Genomic DNA, 21,636 nt, shown 5'->3' on the forward strand with positions numbered 1-21,636 from the left:
AGTGTCCTTAAAGTAGATTCTACGCGAGGTTGTGGATATGAGTTTCTGTAGCTTCTCACTAAAATGAAACACGCATCTATTACAATTTTGATTCTTTTACTAATGCTAATACAAAACAAAATGAAACAAAGAAAATTTTCTATTGTCTCAAATTTAATTTTTGTATTGACTTTTGAATTTGTGAGGAAAAAACAATTTTTGGAGTAAACTATTCATGTATCTAAAATTGATACTGCATAATCGAATTTTTGTGCCTTAATGAACTTTTCGATTACAGTAATTTATTCAAACTGTAACAAACTTGGGATATACAGGATATTTAAGGGAGTAACACCAGTGATATGATGGTTCACTCAGCATTAAGTATATTCACTAAACCTAAAATAACCAATATTTTTTTACATTTTATAAGCAGTTTGTAATTTAAATAGGATATAGTAAATCTCAAAGGCAAGTAGCTGATTCGCTAGTAAAAATAAGAACTTATACCATTACATAAAATCTATAGTACGTCGTTAATTGAACTACAGTATAAGTTACTATCTATTTTAGAGGCTGATATACATGGGAGTTACAAACTTGACATCTCTCTAAATCATTTTATCATATAATCGAAGTTTTCGGGATCCATTCGTCTCTTTAATGGCTGCTCAACAGGCGCTTCTATGTGATATAAAACTATACTGAATTTCTGGCGTTTAATTATCCTGTTTCATAATCCTTTCGTAAATGTATTTTCAGGTATCACAAGGTACAGGTGTTTCACGTGAAGAAAAAGTTCTTGACTTAATTGATAATTTACAAAAGCAGTTGCCTGGAGATATTGATTTTGAAGGTACTATGAAAATGTTTGCAACAGATCACTCACCATTAGTGGTTGTTCTACTGCAAGAAATACAACGTTACAATCACCTTCTTGGTTTAATACGCAATCAACTATCAGATTTAAGTAAGGGTATTCAAGGCTTGGTTGTAATGTCATCAGAACTCGAACAGATATTCACTTCAATTTTTGACGGACATGTTCCAAAACAATGGAGCAAGGTAAATTTACAAATCACGAGATTTATCGGCATTATCTGATATTGTGCATGTATATACTTGATTATCCTAAAACTAGTATATATAATTATTTCTTTATTTATAGATTTATAATCATCCTAGCTACACTTTGAACTTTAGCTTCAACCACGGCCTGACATAAGGACTGATCAGCTTCCTCCTTACTAGAGATCTCTCTGCCGTAATCACCGGCTATGCCACACTAAACTAAATCCAGGACACTGAGGTCTCAAATTGAGTACGGTATTTTTAGGGCACTAAATTAGAATCTGTTTGACTACATTAACGATTTTGATCAGTTCGCAATATTTTGTGATGGTTTTTTCAGTAATTTTGTTAGTAACTATCTCATTTTTTGCAAGGTTAAGTTCTACCTGTTGTGGTTTCTCGTGAACATCTCATTTCATCTTGGAACTAATCAATGGTAAACAGATTTTTATTTTAGGATAAAGGGGTTTGTGGATATTTTCGACTTAAAATTAGCTCCCATCACAGACTACTGGGTCCCAACTCATATCCCTGACAATGATTCCGTCAAAAGCCATTCATGAACACTCCTTATATGTTCAAAATCATAATGAAAGCTCACTGGTAACCTTAGTGACTTACCTGTATATATTTATTTCCTATGTCAATAAAGAATATCATAAGGTCGTGTACGAACGGCTGTCGTGATAATCATGGTCACTCATTATCACAAAACTACAACTTATCCATTATCTTACTATAGGGTAAATTCTAAATCATCCAGTTGTAACGGAGTGAATATTGTGAAAACTGTAATTTTTTAATTTCGTGCGAACAAGTATTGTTCATACTTTGTTGTATCAGACGCTTGGACTATTGCATTTGTACACTTTTTCATTTATTCGTTTTCATGCGGTATATGAACTGTTGATTTGTGTTTTACTTTCCTTAAGTTATTATTAATTAATTACGTACCCATTATGCAGTCTCGTTTTTATTTATGGTGTACGTATGTTCACGCTGTAGTTTATTATTCGTGTTGCCGAGTTTTTAGTCATAATAGTAATAGCACAATAGTGGTCTTATCTGCTTGTTGTGTCTCTTAACGACATTAAGAGAGTCATGCTCCTGACACAATAGACGTTACGTCGGCCACAGCTAAAAGTTATCGTTACCAGTCAAAGCACATAATTAATCCAAGTAATGGATATTAGTCTACGTGAAGGGTAAGTTTACTTAAGGTAGAAAAGTATAATTCGGATTGGTTAGTTATATCGAATGTTATTAATTCATTCTTCATGAAATATCCGTTTAGGGATTTTACTTTATAAAATTGTACTCTTCAAAGTTAATAAAACTATCTAAGTAAATGAAGGTCTCAGAATGTTTAATAGCTTCGTTTCTGCTACAAAACTAGACATGAATGTAAACCAACTGCAGAGAATCATTTTTTTTCTTTTCATCGGGAAAATTATCTCGGATATTTCCAGGCTTTGATTCTAAATACTTAGGAGATCGGGTTTCATCGCATTCACCAATGCGGGAAGTAATCGTTGCACTCTGAGTTGAAAAGCAGCTTATCCCATTCTATACTAACCTTATTGTCAAAAGTTCGGGAAACTTTCGGGTTTGGAAGTATATGACAAATGTGTTGTAGAGTGATTCAAAATGAACAAATATAAGGACCAATACTATCGGCACATATTGTAAACTAGTTACATTCCATACAACTTAATTCGCAATTGAAATTCAGTCCACAACTACCAGCTTAATATTACATAGTACAATAATTTTCAAGTTATGAATTATTATTCCTTTGCTACAGATAACATAATTTTCTGTCATTTTTTCAAAAATCTATTTTAGACATATTCTTCACTAAAACCTTTAGGTTCATGGGCAAGAGATTTAGCAGCACGTGTTGAATTATTCGCTAAATGGGCTAGTACAACACATCCACCAAAATTATTTTGGATTGGTGCATTCACTTTTCCAACAGGTTTTCTTACAGCAGTTCTACAAACATCAGCAAGAAAAAATAATATTTCTGTAGATAGTTTAAGTTGGGAATTCAATGTACTTGCTACAAGTGATCCTAATGTTTTAGTCACTCCAAAAGATGGTGTCTATATAAGTAATTTATATTTACAAGGAGCTGGATGGGATAGAAAAAATTATTGTTTAATTGAAGCTGCACCAATGGAATTAGTATGTCCAATGCCTGGTGTACATTTTAAACCAGTAGAAAATAAAAAGAAATCATCTAAAAGTAAAGTATACATTTTATTCATGAGTTGCTCAATGTTTCATTTACTTGATATGGATTAAACTAACGATTATTTTTGCCTCACTCCTAGTAAACTATAAGCGTAATCTAGTAATATCTTTGCAAAAAATATTTATATCAGTATGGGGTTGTGGTGACTATTAAGTTTTTGATTGAGATCATGAACCGATTGATGTTAGACTCCTCAGCAGTGCGCATCCACGATCTTGTAGCGTGGTGTCGAGTCGAGATTGACTATGAACACCACTACAAAGGAATGCGTGCCAGGGTATCCATAAAATCCCCCGGAAGCCAAATATCAGAAGGCAGTTAATGAACCAAGTCGAGATATATTTGCTGGCGATCTCGTGGTATCGAAAGGATACCGAGATCGTGCCAGGATACAAGCTTGGTTACAGAACGTAACCGAATTCGCGCGAGGTCACAATCAAAGTGTAGAAATAATGGATGAACCGATAGAAACAATGGTACAATTTATAACAAAGAACGGACTTACTAAATTGCACCAATATATCAATTGTTTGTGAAATATCGTTATTTATTATGAGTATTATCGTTACGTTCAATGTTTGTGAGATAATGTACGCGTAATTAAAATAATGATATAATAAGTCCACAATTATGATTATAACCCAGATGATAATCCGAATTGAAAGAGAGCGTGTTGAATTTTCGAAATTAGTTTGTGTTTGCACGTTGGGATCACCAATTCTGTGGTGGTCGGTACTCAATATAATCCTTAAATTTGTATACAGTTCGTCCTGATAACAGTCACTAGATGACGCCCCAACTGTGTATTAATCAGAAGGCGAATACGAAGCGTTGATTAAGTTTATTATTGCACCACTCATAGATAACCCAAATTACAGGTACGCTAAGCAAGCGTGAAAGAGTGGTGCTGAAAATCAAGTAGGTGAGCGAGTCGGCGAGTCAATGAACAGGATTAAAATGTACGTATATATATATATATATATATATATATATATATATATATATTGAGTGTTCGCCAGTTAAATGTAAGCAGTTCAGTAAATGAACATCTGAATAGTGTACATTCTTTTCGTTGTATATTGCCAGCAACCACATTGTCTATTATTGAGTTCTTTGTAACTTTGACAACGAAAGGTTGTACACTTTTCAGAAACGCAACAGAATAGGTTATGCGATTAATAAACATAATGGTATATTAAAACAAACAAAAATAGATAACTTGTTGAAATATCTGGATGGCAGGAACAGGTAGCCCAGATGCTCAAGCAGACCGCCCTTTATAAAATGAATATGTGGGTAGGAAGTAACCAATGCTCAAGCATACATATTCATACAAGTGAAACAATAATAAAGGTAAAATGCTCTAGATAAGTTGTTATTGTACGGATGACTGTCCGTCGAATAAGTTAACAAAAGTGCTTTACCAAATTGGTTGTGAAGATTCTCAATAGCACGTGAGATTCGGTATGCTGTTTAATTTAGCATATTTTTGTTTCTCAAACAGAAACACTCTGTTGTGTGTCAAATAAGTTAACAAAAGGGCTTAACCAAATTGCACGTGAGATGCTATAAAATTGTATTTTTCTAGCTGTTTGTATATGACAGGTTTATCAATTGATTTCAATATTTATCAAGACTGAAATATTCCTTTGAATGAAATAATCTTCGTCTTATAATTCGAACTTATCGTGAATATTATGATATCGTTTTTAGCATGATTATGAAATGTAATTTGCATTGACAGTTTTATTTCTAACCCAGAGATATTACGATGATAGAACTTTGAGTAAAATCAAAACTGTATCTATTGTATATCACTACACAACGTAATACAGTCTTCGAGGCACCAGTTTACTTATTTGTAAAGATTTACATTGATTACTATTTCATTGTAAAATATTTCTGCTCATTTTTTCTAGATATTTATGTAGCTCCATGTTATTATTATCCGAATCGAGCTGGTACAACAGACAGACCTTCATTTATGCTTGGAGTAGAACTAAAAACCGGTGAAAAACCACCTGAACATTGGACTAAACGAAGTACTGCACTTCTGATGAACTTGGACGTCTAATATTAAAAATCATGACAACAATGGAGTGTATCTATAACTTACGATTTTTTATATCATTATTTCTATATTCTTTAGGTAATTGATAAGACCTCATCTAAGAGGTTATTTTTGCTGTTATAAAATATAATTTCAACAATGTCCAAATATACTATAGTATTTGTATCATTAAAAGTTATCTAACTGAGAGTGAAAATTCACTTGTTGTTTTACTTGTATCTTCTCATTGTTATTTAGGAATGCAATTGATCAATCTCTTTTTGACATATGTGCGTATCACCTCGATATAGCCTTAAGTTACAAGCTTTTCAAGCAAAGATGGATAGTAGCTGGCAGTGGAATCCAGGACAAGTCCCAAATAGAACGAAACGCGCGTCCTGGACTCCACTGCTAGCCATTATCCATCTTTGCTTAGTTGAGAGTGATTTCCGTAGTTTTAATTGGATGTTTACTTATTGGTTTAATGACAGCTGTAAAATCCACGATTAGTGATTATTAACATTTAAAATGGCTAATTGAACATAACTGCTTCTCGCTATTTCTACTGTCATTTTATTATCACTGATCGCGTCAAGTGTATGTAGTTACTAAGTCGCTTAACACCCATAAATTGCAATGGATTATATATTTAATTTCCAACCGTGAAAACATAATGCAATTCGTACATACATTTATGGACCGTCTTTAGTTAAACTGTCTTTGGAAACCAGGAAGCACTAGACAGCTTTTACTGCTTAGGACTGGACTACTCAATAATGCTATCCGAGATCACACTTGGCAATAAACTTGGAACCTTCGTGTCTAGAATCAAACACTTGACCTTCAAACTACCGAGTTGGTATCCCATTGTTAAGATTCATAACTTCAGCCAACCCCATTAACTAACAATTATCCAGTTTTTATCAGCGATTACATGTGAGAAGTGATACCCAGAGTTTTAGACAAGCAGCAGCTAGTGAGGTCCAATCAAGTCGGACGTGAAACTCAAGGCATTGGATAATGGTCGCCAATTTTGTTGATTGCCTTTAGTTAGGAATGTAAACCACTAGATCGTGCTTATCGTTAAACCGGAAGGTCGTGATTTTTATTTTTGATATGGTAGTGAATGAACACTGCTGAGGGTCGTCACAGTGGCACGAAACGGATGTCCAATGTTCCAGTTTTCAATAACTATCTAACCAAAATCAGATCGTAGTGTAGAACTGCATACTTAGCAAGCCCCCACGCTGACAGTTCACGGATTTCCTTAATAGAATGCTTGTTATTTAATGTAACATAGGAATTCATACTACGTCAATTCCCTGTGAAATACGCTTTATTGACTATTCATTATAACGGTTGGTTTTCCACGTTTACATGTATGGGACATTAATTTACCTTGAACGAATATCTACACTAGATCCCCTTTCAGTGTTTATTTTACAGGACTTCAACACAACTCACATCAAGAACATGTGATTAACCTGATCACAACGTAAATATATTTCCACACCAAACCCGACACAATCCAAAAACAATGAATAATTAATAACAATAATTATAGGGATAGGGGAATATATATAACTCACCTGACACCTGTCAAACTATCTATATATCTGACTAAGCAGACAGCCAATCATTCTCGCCCACACATCACTATTCCTCATAGTAAACTGGTTTGCAACCCAGTTTAAAAAACTCAATGAGCTGTTTTCATCATATGCAGTATATAAATACAACGAAAGGTTCACAAGTAAATCATCCAGCCAAGAGAACACAACACCCTCAATGTCTTTATCCTGAGCCACGAATATTTCCTTATCATTTAGTTGTTACAGCGTGCTGTATCAGTTTAGTGGAAGGGAAGAGAATGATCCCTACTAAATCTACATAGGGAAATCATAACTTTGATAGGAGAAAGTTTGGGTGATAGGGGATTTTGAGTAAAAAACGTTTCTTACTCAGAAAATATAATAAATCTGTACAGCCATGAGTCCCAGCAAAATATTTGATCGAAATAGGTGTATTTAAACTACATGGTGCCTGTTAAGTGTATCGCGGCAGTACACAAGCATCCAAGTTATAAACGCATCGAATTTCAGGCCTTAAATTTATCCAAAACTTACATTGTTTTCTTTAAGAATGTATATTATGAATACTTTACTGTAAACTGAATCCATGAAAAACACGTAGGATAAGGTGTAAATGATATATCTGCTAGATCTTTCCTCACTACCTTTCCCAATAAAAGACTTACAAAATTTAATACACTTACGGACGAAAATATATATCTTTGAGATCAGTAAGCCGCTGTGTATTCACCATAACAACCGCATCACTTGCGCCCTTAATCACCTCTTGATAACTTAACCTTTACTCGTTCCTTCTAACGAAGACGGCTATAATGTCGAATTTCAACCCAAACGCGTAAGTTTATGGATCTCAGTGTAAAATGTGCTAACCAGATCATAGATCCTATCAAATCGCAGTCTACTGAATATTTTTCATTGTAAATACTACCGCTTTCGGTATACATCTTACTTTTTTCGAAACTGGTACTTTGAACAAAAATCTTGATGCTATTAATAATGATATGGAACGAAGTTTAATGGTAGGTCCATCCAGTTTCAGCAAATGTTGGTCATTAATTCTGAAAGGACACTGAATTTCTATTGTTACCCTTAAGATATATACATGTCTCATAAAGTTTGACATAGACCCAAAGTAATGAATTGAAATTCCTTTTTTGCTATAAAATAACAATTATATGTAGAACAAACACTGATTTAGCATGGCAAAAGATAGATGGGGGATGTTATATATTTTCAAAGCATGTAGAGAAGTACTATACCTATAAAACTTCTTTATTAGCTAATTCCTTAGAATACAATGATTTTTTTGGCAGTGCAAATCAAACTTGGATTTCGACCAACTAATAATCATCTATAACGTGCTTACGACACCATATGAAGTTAAACTTTAGGCAGAATCAGTGAAACATGACCGGTAAGAGTAGAGGATATTCGTAGGTTACTAATATTCGATCATAGATGTCTTCGAAGCATTGCTCGTATATCCTGGGACCATCGAGTAAGTAACGCAGTTGTTAGGAAACGGGTACTAGGTAAGGATGGCAAATCGATTGACAAAGTGGTGAAACTTCATCAGTTGAGATGGCTGGGACATGTGTTACGTATGCCCAACCACCAACTGCCTCGACGTGCGATGTTCAATGGTATAAAAGTAGGTTGGAAGAAAGTTAGGGGCGGCCAGACCAAAATATGTCACAAGTCCATGAAGTCACTGACAAGTGGACTGAGTCATGTTGGTGGGTGTAGACTACCTGGTTGGGGACCGCGAGATGATAGCAACCGATGGTCAGAGACCTTGAATGATATGGCTCAAAATCGTTTGCAATAGCTCAGGTGCATCCAATCTTTGTGTTCTCTCAAATTGTAATCTTTCGAATTCTTCATGATCCTTCTTTTTTTCTCTTCCCAAATTTATTTCACTGGATTATACCCCTTGAATAACATCTTCAAGCCCTAATCTTTCCGATTACTGCTTATACTATTACTACCTCTACCACTACGAGGTTTGAATCGACAACTGCATCTCTGTGCTAATGTGGTATGGCGACTCGAACTAATGTACGTACGTACGTATGTACGAAGTTCTACGTTGTTACTGACTGACTGACTTCAGGAAATTTTATGTATCACGTTAGGACATACTCAACGAAGTACGGAATTTCTCGAATCTTTCTTGATAAAATTAATTCATTTACAGCCATATGCACACTAAGTTCATTTTTAAGAAATTGTAATCATCACAAGCAGAGGTAAACGAAACTTATAACTTGCCAGAAATAACAATGAACATTTTTTACACATTTACAATACACACATGTTACATTACAACTATACATTTTAGAAAGAGTCTATTGAGTGAAATTCGATTTAGTTGCGACAAACCAATGTTCATTTTTACCTACAAATAACAAAATGAAACGACAATCAAACAAGGAATGAAAAGTACACAGTTACGGAACTATTCAACTTGACTTTTAACTGATCGGCAGATAAAGCCTAAACTGAATATTAAATCGTGAGCCAGATATTCTAAACATAGTACATATAAACCGACCCTTTGCACTTATTCTTAAGTAGCTACTATATGTAGCAAACAGTTGAAGAAAATGGTCGCTGATAGAAACTCTGCATAGATTTAAAATATTTGATTATCATGTATTAGTGTATCCTGTCAATAATGTCATTAACAGGCTAGCTTTCCTTTTAACGGTCAAGTACAGAATGTGGCGATGTGTTGGGTAACTGTGCGAAATGAGACAACTATCTCAATATGTGTAGTCGCTTGTGTGATTTAATTAAAAAGTAATCAACAGTTATGTTAGTACCCAGATATTATTGAAGGAAGATGTATTCAGCTTGAAATTTAATTAATGAAAGCTATAAAAGTTCAGTAATTAAATAGTACCATAGACGATTCTCATTTGAACTGAAAGTTGATTAAACCAAAAGGCGACACGATCGTTGAAATAATTCACTGTTTATCTAAATGAGATGAATTGCAGGTGTTTAAGTTAATATATACAAGATTCCAGGAGTCCGCAGCTCGTAGCTTAAAATAACAGTACTCGGAATCTATTATACTTGTACACACTCATTTATTCTCTTTATTTGATATTTCTAAAAGTCTGTGATGGAAGGACACTTCCGGTGCGAAATTCGATGAATAAAATATGGGCAACAAAACAATAAAATAGTATATCAGTTACATGTTCATGTAATACAAAATAACGAGTATATTATATGCAGACTGAACACCTTATGCGGTTATCTAACTTTGTTGATTGCATGTTGAGGGCATAAATATCAAAGCCAAAGCCCCTTAAAGTAAACAAAAGATAACAGTGAGACAGATTAACTTAGTAGGGAAATAGAATAATTTATACACATATACAAAAGGCTAACTTACCTAGTCGTAGGATACCTAAACCAGTGCTTTGATCAAATCTGCTAAATGCTGCTTGTATATTTTCGGGTGACATTTCAAATTTATTGCCCTTCTTTAAAAGGTTAACATTATTTAGTACAACACCTCTCATGAAACATGTTTGTAAAGCTTCAGATCGATCTTTAAAGTTTGAGGTCAGCATAATTAGGTCTAAAACACTTTCTAAAAGTTGACTATAATCATTTCCAGATCTTTTCAAAGAATCAGTGAAATCTTTGGGATAAATAACTGGCAGAAATTGTGCAGATGGTTTCAAGCAGGAAAGGAGATAGTTACGTTCTGAACTACTCAGTTCATTTTGAATTATTTCCAGACTGGTTTTATCAACTGGCAGGCTATCATTCGGGCAATTTACAGAACTCATAGGAAAAAATATTCGAGTTGCAAGTTCTGAAGCTTGTAAAGCATAGACTAAAAAGGTAGAAACAAGTGTTTTTTCCTGATAGCTGAATCCACTAAACATCAGTTGAGTAAAAATGTGGCATATTAATTAAAAAGTTACTTATGATCTCTTGGTTAGAGATCCAAATTACGCAAAAATCCGCTTCAGTTTGGATAGCCAGGTAGTAGCATTACCCTTCACTAATAGCATGTCTAAAAGTATATAACGTTGTAATTCGCTAATAAGTTGCATGAAATTAGATTAAAAATCGGTTAGTCAACGTTCGAATATTATGTTTGCTATGACGACTACTTATCAATTATGAAGTTTACATTCAATTTATGAAGTAAAGTAACCAGCAATAAGACAATTATCGTACGCTGAGCATAACGAGAAACTAGTTAATGGACGTACAAGAACAATAGTTGTTTCATGGCTTGAAAACATCATTGAATAAAAGTAGTGTGAAAAATTTTGAAAATTACACTTACTGAAGTAACTATAGCAAATGATAGACTGAACAGACAGTATGTGAAATGTTGGTAACCTAGTTGACTAAATATCACAAATTATGAATCATTGCATATAGACGCCATCGTATAGCCTGACTATTATTATCTCACCAAAAGCCAGTACTAAGGTACATTGATATCAGACAGAAATGATTGTTAAGTGAATACACACGGTTAACACTGAAATACATATTATATGGACAATTATATAATCATGAGTGACAGGGCTTGGAAAAGTAAACAAAAAGTGAAATGATCCACAATATAACTCACCTCCATGAACTAGTAAAGTGAGTTCTCTTGCCAGAGCCTTTTGAACTATACGACGATTAGGATGCTTCTATGTTTTTAAATACAAATTCAAAGAAGATAAATGGTGAAATTATTGTGAATAGTAAACTATCGCTAAGTATTGGCGAAGGTTATAATTAAGATATATGACTAATATAATTTATTGACCAAGTATAAAACTATGTACTCGTCTTTGAGTCACCCTAGTTGTACGCAAATCAAAGTAGAGGAGAGTTCAAACCGGCGATTCAGTGAACGAGAGCTAACCAATAACATGAAAACTAGTAAAATTATACCAAAACCTCTCTATGATTAGAGTATCATCACAGAATGAAATGTAAACTAGTATCTGACAAAATATGAGTGCTAAACACTCTTAGCCTATACAGTAGATGATTTCACGCACGAAGACATTGGCAAATCAATCCCATAGGGGAACCTACGTCAAGAATTCGATCATGTGAGGAATTATCACTTGGCCACATTTTATCATTCCATATCATTTATTAAACATCATTGGATTCTTTACTTTACCAATCCAAAACTCGCTCAGATCATTAAGTCCCATTACATAACAATAATAACCAGCATTAGTCCCACAAATTAAAATTATTATGTTTGCGTTTTGTAAATAGCTAATTAACACGAACTAGACGAAATACAAAATAGTCACTCAAAGTCAAAGATGAAAGTGTAAATTCTTAACCTTAAATATCTTTTGAAAACAAGTAATAAGTTTTCTGAATGAAGGTGTAGCAAATAACTTACTTTATGGTTAGTTAACAATTGATCTATTTCCTCAGGTCCAAAGAAGGTCAACTGACGAACCAGTTTATCGGATATAATACTATCAGGCAAATTTAAAATCTTTTGGTAGAAATTGTAAGGTTTCAATTTTTCACTCATTAACCATATAGTATCCATTCCACACTCTGAGTTGGGAACAGATTTTCCTAATTTCTGACCATCTGGGGTAGTCAGCAGAGGAACAGTTAAGCCTAATCGATAAAATAATATATTTGGTTGGTTTAAATATTCTGCAATCGATCAAGTTTCATGATTGTCATAAATTATAACTTACACAATACAATGAAAACACCAAGAAAAACAATGATCATAGTCGTAACTCAAAGAACCTAAATCATGCTTGAATTTGAATCAAAGGTATATAGTTTAATTATCATATGCTTCACTAAACGAATCCCGTAACCTTACAGTCTATTCATTATCCCTTATACTTAAGTTATGCTTATATTTTAACAATAGCATCTAAACCAAGCAAAATATTTTATAGGGTCCTACGTTTAAATTTGAACGAATAGTTTTACCATAGTTGCGCCAAGTGCATGAAAGACGTTAGGAGAGTTATATTTGTGAAAACTCAGTGGTAGAGTCAATGATAGCATTAAATAAGTTGATTAAATTATCATAGTAAATATAAAGTACAAATTGATGATAAGATGACAGGTATAATAATAAACACAGGAATATTAAGCAGTACAACAGCATGAACATGTACATCAAGATAGGAAGTACGTCAAAACTTGTGAAAACAAACTTATTAGGTAGTGGTCAACAGAAATAACGTGATATGAAGTATGTGAACAATCAATTCCGCCATGCGAATGGTAAAGAAATACAAAGAGAAGTAGAAGAAACAAACAAAGGGTGGACAGAATTAGCAAGATAGTCTACTTAGTGGCTGTTGGCAAGATCAATTCTTATTACAAAATCTTGAAGGCATTCCATAAATCACTTTGCATATTTTGGTTCCATATACAATATGACCACTACCGACCAACAGAGATGAGTGTTGATTCTGTCTGACTCTTTTGACAGCACGAAAGATCATTAATTGGTTGGTCAACTTGTCTGGTAGTACGGCCAATCTAGTTTCTCCCACATAGGTAGCTCAATTCATACACATTGAACGAGCAAAACCAAGTGGATTATCTTCGAGTTGAGCAATTAACACTGAAAAGCCAGAAAATGACAATGAGAATTGAAATTTGGGATCCCTAAATGGCCGAGGCTGAGGAAATTCAGTCAGTCAGCTACAACGTAGGACCAGGCACATGTATGCATCGGTTCAAATTAGCATACCTCATTAGCACAAGATGAACATCGGATTCATAGAAGCAATTAACTCAGTGGTGGTAATATATGAAAGATTGCATATAAGGATATAGTGTGGTGTGGGTTACTTAGATCAACATAAGTAGTATATAACGGTGGTCAGGCATAGGATGTATTTTAGCATAAGATCAATAAGGAAAGAACGGGAACAGAACATAATTGATATGAAAATGCCATGTTGGTAGGTGCAGACTACTTGGTTGGGGTCCGCGTGACTATCGTAACCAATGGTTGGAGACTCTGTGTGACATGGCTCAGAATCCATCACAATCGTGTAGGTGTATACACTCTTTGTCTTCACCTAAACCGTGAGATTAAAATTACCTTATACCTTTCTTTCTACGAACTAATTCCTTCTGTATTATATTCTTAAATGCAATCTTTATTTTATATATTAATAACACTGAAGTAACCACTAAGAAGTTGATGTTCATCTTGTTGTGTTAATGAGGTATGTTAACTTGAACTGATGCATACATGTGCGTGGTCCTACGTTGTAACTGACGGACTAACTATCTTCATTGCCTTCTTTGTGTGATACATACTTATGTTGGTGCTCAGTTTTAATGGCATTTATGTATCAAGTAAATACTAAAATATTTTTTTGGTATTTAAACTAATTACAACTTTTCATCACATTAAGTTTCTCAAGTCAAGCAGCTTAGATCCTGTTTAGTTTGGGAATTTATCGTGATACCAGTACTGGTACTATCGTCATACAATCCGCATTTATTTGACTTCAGTTTGCTGGGAAATTAAGCACAGGAACTTACACTGTTATTATACTAAGTCATAAGGTTTTTCTATCTGTTTAAAATGTTGCGTCCCTTCAGACTTGAGTGAACAGAAAACGGAGAGGAGTTACGATGACTGATTGTTATCAGTACATAGAAGAAACAGAATGTGGTGATAGTACACAATAAACGGCTGGTCAAAGATAAGCTACACTGGTACGAACGAATATGATAACCAAACTCATTAGAAGTAATACCAGTATTGAAGTAAAATGCAAAGTACTCTCTGAACAAATACACAACATTAGGAGAGATTTCACTTACCAAAAGCACGCCGACCAAGTTTGCGATAGATGAGGTTCAATCCACAAGTTATGTTGCCGATCTGATCATGCCCACCAACCTATAAAAGTTTATTCGAACTTAATGATGTATACCTGCACATAACAATTAAACCTTTCATGTAAGTATAGGAAGTCTATTGCTTGTACGATTGGATAAAAAAATTCCCCAAGATCCATAGTATTTCCACTTTCCATTCTTATTTTAACGCTAGAAAATGTGATCAGAAAGAGTTAAAATAAACTGATACGTCATTAGGTATGGGTTAGAATAAATCAGTAATCATTCTGATGTAATAACCCTTTAGAGCACTTTAGGGGAGCGGAGTAATTTTTGGTTGTTCTTACTTAATTTATAGCATTCTACACTTTGATTTTTAATATGGATGATCTTTTCTAATCTCCCGAAATGACCAACACACTAGCCGCGCGATAACAGAGTATACCATAAAAATTCATTAGGTAAAATCACCATAAAAAGGGAGATGACGCAGTTCTTTTGCATTACCTTGTAAGATACTGGTAGGTAACTTACTTAGGAAATTGGTAGTAACTGTGTTCTATCCGCATTCATCTCCCCGATATTTTGTGAGTTGAATATTATGCTGACAAACTCATAATTTAGTTGTTTTTATCAGGTGACTTTTAGGATAGAAACAGAAATACACTTATTTGGAATACACTTCGCAGTACACCAGCCGTTAATTTCGGTCGTAAAACTATAACACCTTTGACCATAAGTGTTGAAACGGTTGTCACCAAGTAACATCAGGAATAACATGGGGAAATCTATTACGTTGGTGGAAATGCTAGACTAACCTTGGGAAGATCCAACTACTTGTTAGGGTCAAAGGAGGATTTATTTATTTATTTATTTGAACACATATATATACTGGTACAGGAGTGCGCCAAATATATATGCGCCACACAAAACAATGAGAATTTAAGAGAAAGAAAAAAGTGGGGAACGTAAAAAAAGATATAAAAAAACAATAATGAAGAGATTGGTGTAAGGTAGTTTAATAATAATAGTAATAGTAGGGGAACACGAGGGCACAATCAGAGGATTATAGACTAGTGTGATAAACTAGAGGGTCCTCATCATGAACTAAAACCAGCTGTAATGCCGAGATGCTCCATATCCATATTTATGAATGAATTTCAGACCAAACTCCGCGACTCTCTTGGATCTGATTGGTTTGTTTACAAATTATGGTTCCACTGACCCGTTCACATACAATACAAGGTTAGTATATAATATGATCTTGAATTTGAGATTACACTAAACTGTTAAAATAACAAATACAGGTCTTTAGAAGTCCCTACTAAGTTGTAGAATATATTAGACTCGGCACTATACTACAGGAAGTGTATAAAAAAATCAAATATTTTCGCAGTGTTCACCTCCACAATCAAAGGTGCTAGTTGAAGGAAATCGTGACCTACATTGTTTTGCAGATGGGTTAGTGTAGGGCGCTCGGTTAAAAATAAAGCTATATCATGCTATAAAATACAGAAGCAGTGTAACGAAATATATTTGTCACCCTACAGGTTCATTTTAACAGGTCAAATAATAAATATATGTATGATGGATGGACCAACCTTTCTTTTTCCAATAATTCAGACAACTTGAAGTGCGACAAAACTTCGCACGAAACGTCCACCACATTTTTGTGAGTCAGCCAATCGGAATTGTTAACGACATTAACTGAACCTAGCTTTCCAGAAATCGATAAAGCTGGGACAATTTGTGTCCAGTAATTATGGATTATCTGATTCAGACTGTGCTCTATGAGACTAGAATTGGAAGCATACTGTTCCAAGGATTGGTATTCACGTTTTTTAGTTCTGCCAGTAGGATCACCCAGGATACTAGTAGATCCACCAACCTTGAGAAAGTTATAAAACTTGAAGTGACTGACATACAACTGCAACTATATCTTTGCCAGATAAATGACAACGAAGCAAACCACAAACAGCCACAAGGTTTCCTAACTGTAGGCTGTCACATGTAGGATCGAATCCAGAATAAACAGAGAAGTTTCCTGTCGTTTCAAGGTCTAACAAGTATTTTTCACTTGAAATCTATTCTGTTTACGTCATATGCAAAAATACCTCTTATTTGGAAGAATTTCCGAAAAGTAGCCATTTGTAAGGTAGTCACTAATCCTTTTTTGCGAGTGGTAATTCCTAAGCACATATCCGACAAAACACTCCCTTCGGGACACTAGGTGTAACGCAAACATCGAAACTGCTTGATTCAAACACGTGATTTTCTTAGACAAAAATAGTGATATTCAGGTTCTTCTTCAAAGTTGTAAGGGGTAGATCTTGGTTGAGAAAATTTTTGATTAATGTGTTGATTCTTCGGATTCCTAAAAAGGATGATTGAAATCTAGAGGATAGTATCAGGGATTCCTGCTAGCCATTTTCTTATGACTCTGTGTGTCTAGGTTTTAAAATGAACAAATTAAAGGCCAACTTACCACTTGTATTGGTTTTAAATCCCATAAATTTATTATTGAGTAGAAAAACCTGCACAATATAAAGATTTAGTCCGTTCGTGGCTTTTGAATCCCCCGTAATGTCCGCTAAGTTGCCCTGATTCTATTGAAAGGAAGATGGGGGACGTGTAAAATAGAAAACGGCTATGGGCCATCATCGAATAATAAATAATTCAGCTTTTAGTGTAGTGGAGGATAGTGTAAAGAGCCTTGACCCCTCAAATCACTGTTTATGGTGATTTACGCAACTGCTGAATTCCGAGGTTGGCAGTTCCCTGGGTCTTTTCAAGGAACCTTGTAAGGGTCTTATGAGGGATTTGTGGAACATATCTGATGTTTTTAATCCTAATCTCACTAAGGCCGCTCAATGAAAGACATATATAGTGAAAGCTCTTCTAGACACCAAAACTCTCGTGAACCCTCAGCAATGCGATGTGTATTATATCATGATTATTCCTATCTTCTCGCCTATTTGACAAGAAGGAAAAGTGGCTGAACTAATCAGCACAAACCATGACTTGGTCTGTATATTGAATGTTGGAGTTTGACCTATGGTTCAAATACATTTTCCTCCACATCCATTGTTCATTCATAAACATTTTCAGGGCAAAGTAGCAGTGGATAATAAATACTAACTGTTGGCGTGTCAAGAAAGCACGACCCTTAATTGACACAGATCTGAGCTCATAGGTGCTCCAGTGACTATTGGTTTTTATGAAGATTTCGAAATTGACTCGTACATTCCACCGACGACCGACCAGGAAGCTGTGAAGATTACCAATCCAGATTTAATTTATGAGTAGTGCTTTTGTCATGACTTACATATTTCGTACTTTCACTTAACTTTTACTGTTATTAACTGTAAATTGTTGTTCAAGACGAAAATAGTTTCCTTATACACTGATCAGATGTTTTGTCGACTACCACACGCTTGAAAACGTACCCTCGTAAACATCTTGTTCTCTCTCGCATAACAAAGTTTTTGAGGCGACTGTGGCTCAACCTTTGGTCACTGTCTCAACAGTTATCTGTAAAGGTTCTCCGAAACAATTATCGATTGTATGTTCTCCAATTTCACTTCAGAACTTCAGAACGCTTATGAACAAGCAGCTGCGCAATCACCAGCAGTTAACCTCTATTATAATACTGAACTCATTCACAAGAGTCACATCGGTTTAAAAGTAAGAAGACATTGTTGGGATCCCTCTCACGTAAACCTCTCTGTACGTAAATAATTATGAGTAGCCCGAGGGAGTAGAACATTCAAATTTGAGGAAGTAAACCTGAAGATAGCGTATGATTTGCTGAAAACTGAATATCAATAGAAAGCTATACCTTGAGCATCATAAACAGTGAATTAACTGGATTTTATACATTCATGGATACTCGATAGCTTTTGAAGATTACATGACCTATATGTTCATTTTCTGATGAGATTATTTTATCAGTTCTTCTGATGCTTGAGGCTGCATTATGCTGGCTAAATGGCTATACATTATTCATACATGAATCTACTGAACTAACCCATAGTTTTATACTGTCTGACAAAAAACCGAATCAAAGATGTCTGATTTTCTAAGCATTGTGTACGGTCTACTTTCGTACAGGTTTGTCTGTGTTTTCACGCTAATTCATGAAAGTCCCCCGTTTATGTATTTCATATACCTACAACCCTTTGCCCTTACTCTAGATTGTAAATTCAATATTTCCACCCTCTCATTCTCATTTTTCGTTAGATTTCAGTTCTTCATAGTAATGGTGTTGTTCACTTTGATTACAACTTCTATTTTCCTTACGTCTCATTTATTTGTGAGGTGCTCACAAATTATGTTATATCTATTTTTGATTGACCTCCAATCTTGGCACCTGCCACCATGGTTTCCGGTAGTTGACTACTATTCTTTAAACTGAACGTCAAGATCTATACGAAAATTACTTATCTTAAAAGTTGATTTCTCGATGTACCGCGTATAACAGAGCACTAGAACACCAAAACCCTTCCAAGTCGCAAGAAGAAGACAGAAGACTAATGAAAGGAATACGATTCCAACCAGTGTCATTCATAGTACAAAATTGTCAGGTATTTATAGTTTTTAGTGAGAACGAAATCATCATTACAGTCCTCCAATCCGCATGCAGGGGGTTATTAGCATTATTCAATCGGGAAGATACACGTTGGAATCCTAGAATATTCTTCCGAAGGGTGATTGGATGAAACGTCTTCGGCTCCTTCTGAGCCTCTTACAGCTACCTCGAGTTCACCGGTGGTCCGTCGTCACAGTACTGGAGTGTTGTTCTCTGATTAACAGGTAAATCTTTTTCTTGTCATTGGTTATAACTCTGCGTTCTTTATCAGTATGCCTACTTCATGTATTGTAGATTGATTTATTTTATGTTTATGAGCAACCCTGTGAACTGCCTAGCTTGGTGATGCTGTTCATCAAGTTAAACACGCGCAATAGATATTTGTAGTTTTTGTCATTAAAATCGAACCCAGTAAAACTGTTACTTTTTTCTGACATGTGGGAAGGAACAAATATATAACGTTTAGCTGGAAGAAATGCGGAATATAAAAGGCATCACTCCGGAGTGCAAAATTAAGTACTGAAACACAATTAATTGCTGTGGTCAGTCGAAGAACATAAAAAGAGTGATAGTGTGAAGACCGAAATTCCAGTATTTGGTCTGAATGCATAGCAAACGAATCAGAGTTTATCCGATTAGGCCGGGATATGTTCTTCGTTAATAACGTACGAAGCGTTTTTGAGTGACTCGCAATGAAGTATATCAAAATACAAACTATATGCTCAATTTAAGCTTCTCTAAATAAGGAAAAACACAAATTATATCAATATTCAAAATACCCCAAACAGTACAACCTGTACTACAAATCATAGATTTCTGTAGTACAAAATAACGTGCGAAACAGCAAAAGAAATAGTTAATCTGTACATACTCTCTATCTGAGTCAACAAGACTCAATGAGATGGGATCAAGCGATTCGGACAATCGTACCCGGCAGACGGTTACAGGTCAACAATCACCAACGAAATCACGCCGTAACCCTGAGTTTAGCAAAACATGGCTCCATCGTCAGTGACCCAGCAACATCCATCAGTAAATTTAATTGGGAAAGATTATTACTTAATCAAAGTCAAACCATAAAAGCCTGAACAAGAGACCTCGGCGAAGTTTAGACCACAAGACCGGGAAAAAGAATTTGGAAATAACAACGACTTTCTGTCGAACATTCTGGAGGAATTTTCAGCGTATTCTTTCTGTTACGGTGAGTGTAAAGTTCACTTCGATACGTCCATGTGCAAATACGTGAGAAATCCGTCTATGTATGCTTTTCCGGGCGAATATTAACTTGTCGTTCTACCGTATTTACTACTGCTCCGATTGTAATATGAGTTAAAATTGACTGTTTGGTGTTTTGGAGTTTTATTTAGGTCAACAGCAAGGACGTTTTTAGAGCGAAAGGAAAGAAAAATATGTTTTCTATAAATACTATCCTTATTAGCATGAGATTTGTTATTTGAAAGGTGGGTAGTAGATAAAGAAAACTTTCCAGCAGAAACTACTGTTTTGTTCGCCAAACATCAACATTTTCCCTCTTCCTCGCTAACGTCGTACTCTTTTTTCCAGCAGGTGTACGTTACCATGCTTTCAAGCATCTAATGAGTTCATGTTTTGAGGTTGGAACACTGTCTGTAACACACAGAAAATATTTTCCAACAATTTCTTCGTCATGCTTATACGAGACTCGTAGATCAGGATTTTGTGAAACATCAAGGGTAATGTAGTAGACATCCACTGGTTCTTTAAGCGTCTACGCAGTCACAGTTTTTGTTGTAATGTGCTCTTTGAACCATATAAATTGCTGTAAGTTAGGGTTTACTTAAACGAGTCTAACTTTGTGCTTACTTTTATTCAGGGGTGAGAAACAACTTTGTATTATTTCCTCTTAACAATCTGCACAGACATTTTGAACTGTTTTATGGTAATGATAATTAGTTTCTAAAGATGTACTTTGTAAACGCCTTGACCAAAGTTGTGTTGACCGTTTCAAAAACTATCAACTGGAATGAAACATCTCTTTCTCAAACTGATAAGAGGGCTATATTATTATGCTGGAAGCCTTGCATATGACTTGCTGCAACACTAAAATACCATTTTTAATGACATTTTATGCATCTTACCAATAATATATGAAAATCGAAATCGATGCGTTACTTGTTATGAACAGACTGATTTTTAAAGACGGAAAACTGGATATTTGGCAGGCATCGTCTACATCCTTTATATGGACAAAAGTGTTTTGTTTATTCAACAAGTTCTT

The 21,636-nt window shown here is 34.9% G+C and overlaps 2 protein-coding genes across 4 annotated transcripts in view; one reads left to right on the forward strand and one right to left on the reverse strand.

Annotated features, from left to right (window-relative positions):
- Positions 1-5,381, forward strand: part of DNAH2_1 (Dynein heavy chain 2, axonemal) — a gene marked incomplete at its 3' end in the record, with an annotated part of 89,554 nt that extends 84,173 nt beyond the window's left edge. For both annotated transcript variants that reach the window (XM_035732276.2, XM_051214526.1), the window contains 3 exons: positions 742-1,044; positions 2,896-3,298; positions 5,227-5,381. In XM_035732276.2, coding sequence (XP_035588195.2) covers positions 742-1,044; positions 2,896-3,298; positions 5,227-5,381 — 861 coding nt within the window. The remainder of the gene's footprint in view (positions 1-741; positions 1,045-2,895; positions 3,299-5,226) is intronic.
- YARS2_1 (Tyrosine--tRNA ligase, mitochondrial) lies at positions 5,328-17,052 on the reverse strand. Of its 2 annotated transcripts, XM_051214527.1 has the most exons (9): positions 16,906-17,052; positions 16,717-16,875; positions 16,606-16,679; positions 16,393-16,572; positions 14,887-15,001; positions 14,774-14,852; positions 12,348-12,577; positions 11,562-11,628; positions 5,328-10,805 (listed from the first exon to the last, which is right to left on the reverse strand). In XM_051214527.1, the coding sequence occupies exons 5-9, from the start codon at positions 14,986-14,988 to the stop codon at positions 10,327-10,329; spliced, it is 957 nt and encodes a 318-aa protein (XP_051067716.1). In that variant the 5' UTR covers positions 14,989-15,001; positions 16,393-16,572; positions 16,606-16,679; positions 16,717-16,875; positions 16,906-17,052; the 3' UTR covers positions 5,328-10,326. The 2 variants fall into 2 exon arrangements, with proteins under 2 accessions (XP_051067716.1, XP_051067717.1); XM_051214528.1 differs by having other exon boundaries at positions 9,154-9,347; positions 10,356-10,805; positions 16,393-16,679; positions 16,717-17,052.
- Between the last annotated feature and the right edge of the window lie 4,584 nt (positions 17,053-21,636).

Source organism: Schistosoma haematobium, chromosome 2, assembly GCF_000699445.3.
Source record: "Schistosoma haematobium chromosome 2, whole genome shotgun sequence".
In the NCBI taxonomy this organism is placed as follows: Eukaryota; Metazoa; Platyhelminthes; class Trematoda; order Strigeidida; family Schistosomatidae; genus Schistosoma; species Schistosoma haematobium.

Excerpts from the sequence above, each read along its gene's own strand:
- YARS2_1 (XM_051214528.1), bottom strand. The coding sequence starts at position 14,988 with ATGGAAAGTGGAAATACTATGGATCTTGGGGAATTTTTTTATCCAATC. Across the intron at positions 10,806-11,561 it reads CACTTTACTAGTTCATGGAG|TCTATGCTTTACAAGCTTCA; the intron begins GTGAGTTATATT and ends CTACCTTTTTAG. Across the intron at positions 9,348-10,355 it reads TTTAGGTATCCTACGACTAG|GTAAAAATGAACATTGGTTT; the intron begins GTAAGTTAGCCT and ends TGTTATTTGTAG.